This window comes from Neolamprologus multifasciatus, chromosome 17, assembly GCF_963576455.1.
Source record: "Neolamprologus multifasciatus chromosome 17, fNeoMul1.2, whole genome shotgun sequence".
NCBI lineage: Eukaryota > Metazoa > Chordata > Actinopteri > Cichliformes > Cichlidae > Neolamprologus > Neolamprologus multifasciatus.
In genome coordinates this window covers 23,037,508-23,043,624 of record NC_140455.1, presented here as the reverse complement: position 1 = coordinate 23,043,624, position 6,117 = coordinate 23,037,508, and the positions used below count along the sequence as shown (strand labels likewise).

Here is a 6,117-nt window from a genome sequence, read left to right as displayed (position 1 = left end):
GCAAGTACGAACCATAGCTGGTGTTATCCGTGTACTTTCGCTCCTCTTTCGCTAGCGCTTTGTTTGGCCCAGAAACATGGCACCTCAACCAAAAATCATGACCACGCTCCAAAAGCCCTATTAGGCAAATCGTTGCGTCACTTCCGGTATTTCAGACAATCCCTTTCCGTCAAGGATTTTTAATTTGTTGCGGGTTTTTGTAATTTGTTGCGGGGTTTTTGTAATTTGTTGTGGGGTTTATTAACTTGTTGTGGGTTTTTGTAATTTGTTGTGGGTTTTTGTAATTTGTTGCGGGTTTTTGTAATTTGTTGTGAGGTTTTTTAATTTGTTGTGGGTTTTTAATTTGTTGTTGTTTTTTAATTTGTTGCGATTTGCACTTCCCAGCCACCGTAGTTTATGAATACTTACAAACGAACAAGCTGAGAGAAAGTTTGCTCTATTTCGCTTTCCCTGCACAAAAATAACAATAGAAAATAATCACTGTTGATGTTAATCGATTACACTTTGTCTTCCAACAAGTGCATTGTACAAACAAACTGGTGTTTCAAGGGTTAAAAATGTAAAAATGGGTTTTTTATATTTTTAAAAAGAACTGATGTTAGTTTAAAAATGTATGCAGAAAAATAGCACAAAACCCCCACAAAAAAATAATAAAAATTACACACCTAATCTGTTGATGGACACTTTTGGCCAAGAACAAGCTGAAAGGATAGTGATTTTGAAGAAACCCAGAGGGTTAGTTAATTAATTAACGACACATTTATTTATTTATTTATTTATTTAATTTAAAATGTAATTAATTATTGACACATATAATAAATTCCTTCAAGAAATGAATTCATGTACTTCAAGAAGACAGACAAATACAGCAAAAAAGGAAACCCGTAAAACACAAAGAGGCCAAATATGTGAAGAAATTCAAAGAAAGAACGATGTTACACTTTTCCCCCTCAAAAACAGGGGACACTGGTTAGCAATAGAGTGTGTGTCAGCCCTCTGACTACTTCAGCTGAGGGAACAACTCAGACCAGCTCATGTTCGCCATACCAAGGTCATCATCATCAAGACTAGACAAGCTAATATCCAACAATATCTTGTTCAGGTTGTCGTTCAAGGTATCTGAGACGAGGCCCTCTGTGATTGAGGGATTGGCTGGTGGGGCGCCTCCTCCCCACATAAGCTTTCTGGAGTAACTACTTGTGAAGCATCCGGTGGGCGACTCTGCTGGTCCGGTCACTCTGGACGGAGCGGATGTGAGAAGCTCAGTTGGGGAGTTAAATAGAGGCAAGTCTTTAAAGGGAGTGCTGCTGAAGCTGAAGGTGGTGTTGTCGTGTTGTGGAGTAACTGTGGGACCACCTGGTGTATGAACAGGAAAAAACATCAAACGGTAATTGAAACTGGAGCATCCCTGTAATCTATTTAACTATGTTACATTTTCCCCCTCATGTGGTAGCCAGAACCCTCCAGCAGCAAAGCAAATGTAAAAGAAACTTGAAGTTAAAAACCTCTAAACTACTGCAAAAAGGAGGTCCGAATAAGTCTCCAATAAGAAATTTAAAATGACAGCATCAAGTGGGCCTTATTTGAACTTGTTTTGGTATAATCATAGATATGCTTCTGAATATTTGACAACCAGAGTAAATTAGAGCACTCTAGAGCACTAGAAATTTCTTCCTACATCAACAGCCTCGCTTTCTATTGAGAGAAATCCTCTTCAATATGGACAAGTCGGATGGTTTAAATAGTGTCAGATCTAGATTTGTTTCTGTCTTGCTGCTTTGGTGTGGGCCTAATCATGTAGTGTTTACATAAAGAAAAAAATAAGAAAAAGAAACAGGTGACACTGCTTAGCCATAGAATGTGTTTCGGCCCTCTGGCTACTTCAACTGAGGGATGAACTCAGACCAGCTGATGTTCGCCATACCAAAGTCGTCATCATCCAGACCAGAAAAGCTAATATCCAACAATATCTTGCTCAGGCTGTCGTTCATGGTATCCAAGACGAGGCCCTCTGTGATTGAGTGATTGGCTGCTGTGGAACTGCCTCCCTGCAGAAGCTCTCTGGAGCAGCTACTTTTGAGGCATTCGGTGGGCGACTCTGCTGGTCCGATCACTCTGGAGGGAGCAGATGTGAGCAGCTCTCTTGGGGAGTTAAACAGAGGCAAGTCTTTAAAGGGAGTGCTGCTGAAGCTGAAGGTGGTGTAGTCATGTTGTGGAGTATCTGTGGGACCACCTGGTGTATGACTAGGGCTGAAGTCCAGAATATTTTGACTTCCTTTGCCCACCGGGGTCACTTTAAAAGATGCAACATAAGAAGGCAGCTTGCTGGGGGTGGATGGGGTCAAATGGCTGCTACTTTTTATCGGGGTTTTGAATGAGAACTCCCTATCTGGGATTTCCTGCCCATGTTTGTCTTCATCCAGCTCAATGTGTGGATTGTCCTGGAATGTCGAAGCATCGGAGGCTACGCCAGAGTCAAAGAAATTACTTTCGTGGCAGAGGAGAACAGGCTCTTCATTCACAGAGAGAGCCAAACGCTGTTTGTGCCGTGAGCTGCTGGCTTGTCTCTTTGGAGGAGCTTTGGGGGTCTCACATTTAATTGGAACACATACCAGCTCCTCCTTCACTTCTACCTTAAAGTCTGTATTCTTCTGAGGAGATATCATCACAGCTGGGGAATCACTTTGTGTCACCTGTCAGACATGCAACCATTCCCATTAAAATCTTAGTGGTATGGGTGAAGTTCATACTCATCTCTATGCACATAATGTTGTCAATGTAAACTGTAGGGAGTTCCAAGAAATACTTGTTTTGAAAAGCAGTTTGCAACTTGCATAGCTTATGAAGTAAAACAACAACAACAACACATTTTTAAAAAGCTGAAATATTTGAGAAATTCCTTACCTTTGGTGCTATGCGGACTCTCTTTGTTCCTCGTGAACTGTTCCCATTCTGCTGGGAACAGGGCGGAGGAAAAGGGGTAGAAGTGGAAGGCAGGTAGACAGAAGGAGTCACGGGGAGCTGTATGGGCACCAAGTAGGAATCAGTTCGAGGCAAAAGAGGTTTCATCTTTCTCTCTGAACACAGAAAACACAACAACATTGCACTGCACATTTCCAAACTAAACAGAAATTTGCCAACCTCTGACTTTTCTCAAGTCTCAAATTTATAAAACAACTCATACATTTCTTTTAACTCACCAGAGCTAGTTGGTGTTTTTCTTGCATCTGGAAGTGTCCTCTTTTGGTGCTGTGAAAAGTAAGATGAGACAGAAATTATATCAGTTAGGAGCCTTACTGTGCTGCCACCTAACAACACTTGTAACTTGGCGTTCTGTCCAAAATTTGGCCCTTCATAGCCAACCCTATGCCTTTACCGATATGAGAGGAATAAAAGTTTTATGATTGTATGGATACCAGACATTAGAAGAAACAAGTGCTCTTAAAGCACATCAGTCTATCAGACTGACTTCAGCCTCTCTACTTTCCTGCTGCTCTCTTGTCTCCTCCTGCAACAAAAACAGGTGTAGCTACACTCTGTGGGTCTGAAAGTCAAGATTGTGACTTGAAGATGGCTCCTGAAGAACTAAAAGAAAAGAAAAAAGAAAGGGGGTAAATCAGTCTTACTTAATTAGCCAGTAAAGGCATTGGCACAGGAACAGTGGCAGTCACTGGATCACAGCCCGGCTACAGAGAGAGATGTGAAGTGAGATTAGGGGGAAAAAAATAAGACGAAAAACAAAATGAGGAATCTCAAAACACTCTCAAGGTGTCAGCCATGAAAAAAAAAAAAAGAAAAACAAAGAATCAAGGAAAATCATTATATAAACACAAGGTAAAACAATAAGCATTTAACAAGCATTCTTGCAACAAAACATTCAGGCCAAGTAACACAAACGTTCCCAGATATCACCGATGTAAAAGCAATGAGTCAGCTGCACTCACCTTGTATACATGATCAAGTGTGAGGCATCGATTGGCTTCAGGTCGGATAGTCCAGAAAGACTTTTTACCATCTGGAGACGTTTCACGAATGAACAGGTCATGCAGAGAGAGGTTATGGCGGATGGAATTCTGCAATTATAAATGAAAAGAAAAAGTCTTTGAAAACTGCTGCTTGCTGCAGAGCTGGAAACATATCACACTTTCAGCAGCTCTGAGATACCTTCCAGCCTGGTTTGCCCACATCTCTATAGTAAGGGAAGTTATCCTCAATCCACATGTAAATCTCGTTTAGGGTCATCCTCCTGTTCTTTCTGCTATTGATAGCAAACTGGATCATGGCCATGTAGGAGTATGGTGGCCTCTCTGAAATGGGTTGCTGAGGAGCTTCTGCACTGGTATGTGTATTGTGTGCCTATATGACAAAAAAAACAAAAACAAAGAAACAAACAATAGTCAGTAAATTTGACAGCATAACTATTTTCTGTAATCAGACTACTATTGCTGTCATTATAAATCACAACCATGACCAATTGGTTAGGAAAGAGAGTTTGGGGAACATAAAGCAACATGTCTGGGGTTAATGTTGCCTTCAGACAAGTTTGTGTCGGCACATAAAGGGCAAAGAAAAAAAAAGCAGGTGACAAGAAAAAGCACCGAACCTCAAAAGTCTGTAAAGAGTGTTGGTTCTCCTTGCTGCTGAGCTGCTTTGTAGAGTTTGGCTCCAAGGCGCATGTGCTCATCCTACCCAACCACTGAAGGTCAGTAAGGCTGTCGTCAAAGGGACTGCAGTTTACATCCTTATTCACTAGTAAAGTAAAAGGGGAAAAAACATTGTTGCTTAAACAGAGGAGGAGTTAAATACAGATTATCAAATCAGACAGAGAGAAAAACAAGCACTCAATTCCAAACTTATACTTTAAGTATTATCCTAAACATTAAAAAAAAAAACCTTGCTTTTTTTCCATACATGGTTTTAATTTCAGTTAGAAGTTTGTCACCTGGGAAATTGCGTGTAGTTTCAGCTTTGACTTTATGTCCGTCTGTACTCCTTGTAGCAGCCGCTTCAGCAGCAGACTGAGGATCAGGTCCATAGTCCCACTTGTTGCCACTCCCACTCAGAAGAATGAACTTGTTTGGGCCCTGGGCACCGCATTCATTGCCTTTAGCTGTGAGGGCCCCAATAACACTTTGAACTTCTTCTTTTTCGGGACTGACAGCCACCTGAGTATCAGACTTGGATGGATGGTTCATGATGCGGATACCACCAGGAAAGCTCTGAACGGCAGCTGGTATTGACGGATCTTTGGAGCCTGATTCTCCAGGCTGTGAATCCGTCGCATTTTGATGAAGAGGCAGTTTTCTTCTTTTGAGAATCAGGGGTCTCGTCGGGCTCCGTCTCATGGTCAGATCATTGAAATGTGCCAAGTTGTTCAGAGGTATTCTGCACAGAAAATACAAACGAGCCTGAACAACGAAGATTAACTGTTATAACAAGAGTTAACAGTAACGGTAACGTTTCGCTGGGAGATGGAAATTATCAAGTCAGTTACTGTTGTTAGTCATCGTTCACAGCAAATAAGTTTAGATCATCTCTGAAAACTCCCCAATTTAGCTCAAATACTGATCATAATAAAATACTAAGCATTTAACGCTAAACGGGTTAAATGTTATCTAGATAAAACTAAGGTCCGCACCTTCTTTTTATATCGTCAACTCCTCACTTTAGCGGCTAATTTTCTTCGGTTAGTGACGATTTCCAGGTTGTGGAACAAAAGACGTTAGTCAATGTTTTTAACTGTATGAAACGTTCTCAGGATTATATTTATTAGCAATCAAGATGTTCGTATATAATAGCTACGACACTAGAATTTTTGTCTGGATAACCATTTTGACAATTAATGAAACATTACCATATAACTTACATTAAAGTTAAGTATTTTTCCCGATGTAACAAGTCAAAATATATTCTAGTGAAAACCTTAATAGACTCAAATGACAACTTTAGACATATTTTGCGGTAAAACATACAGCATCGCTGTACATTCACTCCAGACATACTGCGCTATCCTGGGAACCACAGAACCATCCCGACAAACAAATAAATGTAATTAAAATACATTGATGTCGCGGTAAAATGGGCAGTTTTACTACAGATTTAAAGTAACTTTTCCAC

The 6,117-nt window shown here is 40.6% G+C and overlaps 1 protein-coding gene across 2 annotated transcripts; it reads right to left on the bottom strand.

Annotated features, from left to right (window-relative positions):
- Window positions 1-740: 740 nt before the first annotated feature.
- LOC146499388 (forkhead box protein M1-like) lies at window positions 741-5,753 on the bottom strand. Of its 2 annotated transcripts, XM_085137835.1 has the most exons (9): window positions 5,639-5,753; window positions 4,943-5,385; window positions 4,604-4,749; window positions 4,165-4,356; window positions 3,945-4,073; window positions 3,201-3,249; window positions 2,905-3,077; window positions 1,925-2,693; window positions 741-1,356 (listed from the first exon to the last, which is right to left on the bottom strand). In XM_085137835.1, the coding sequence occupies exons 2-9, from the start codon at window positions 5,343-5,345 to the stop codon at window positions 1,001-1,003; spliced, it is 2,217 nt and encodes a 738-aa protein (XP_084993961.1). In that variant the 5' UTR covers window positions 5,346-5,385; window positions 5,639-5,753; the 3' UTR covers window positions 741-1,000. The 2 variants fall into 2 exon arrangements, with proteins under 2 accessions (XP_084993961.1, XP_084993960.1); XM_085137834.1 differs by lacking the exon at window positions 5,639-5,753 and having other exon boundaries at window positions 4,943-5,631.
- Window positions 5,754-6,117: the final 364 nt, after the last annotated feature.

What these genes read in the sequence shown, in the direction of transcription:
- LOC146499388 (XM_085137835.1), bottom strand. Translation starts at nt 5,345, where the DNA reads ATGAGACGGAGCCCGACGAGACCCCTGATTCTCAAAAGAAGAAAACTG. An exon ending in TGGGCAAACCAGGCTGGAAG is followed by an intron (nt 4,074 to 4,164) that starts GTATCTCAGAGC and finishes TTATAATTGCAG; the next exon opens with AATTCCATCCGCCATAACCT. An exon ending in GAGTCCGCATAGCACCAAAG is followed by an intron (nt 2,694 to 2,904) that starts GTAAGGAATTTC and finishes CATGTCTGACAG; the next exon opens with GTGACACAAAGTGATTCCCC.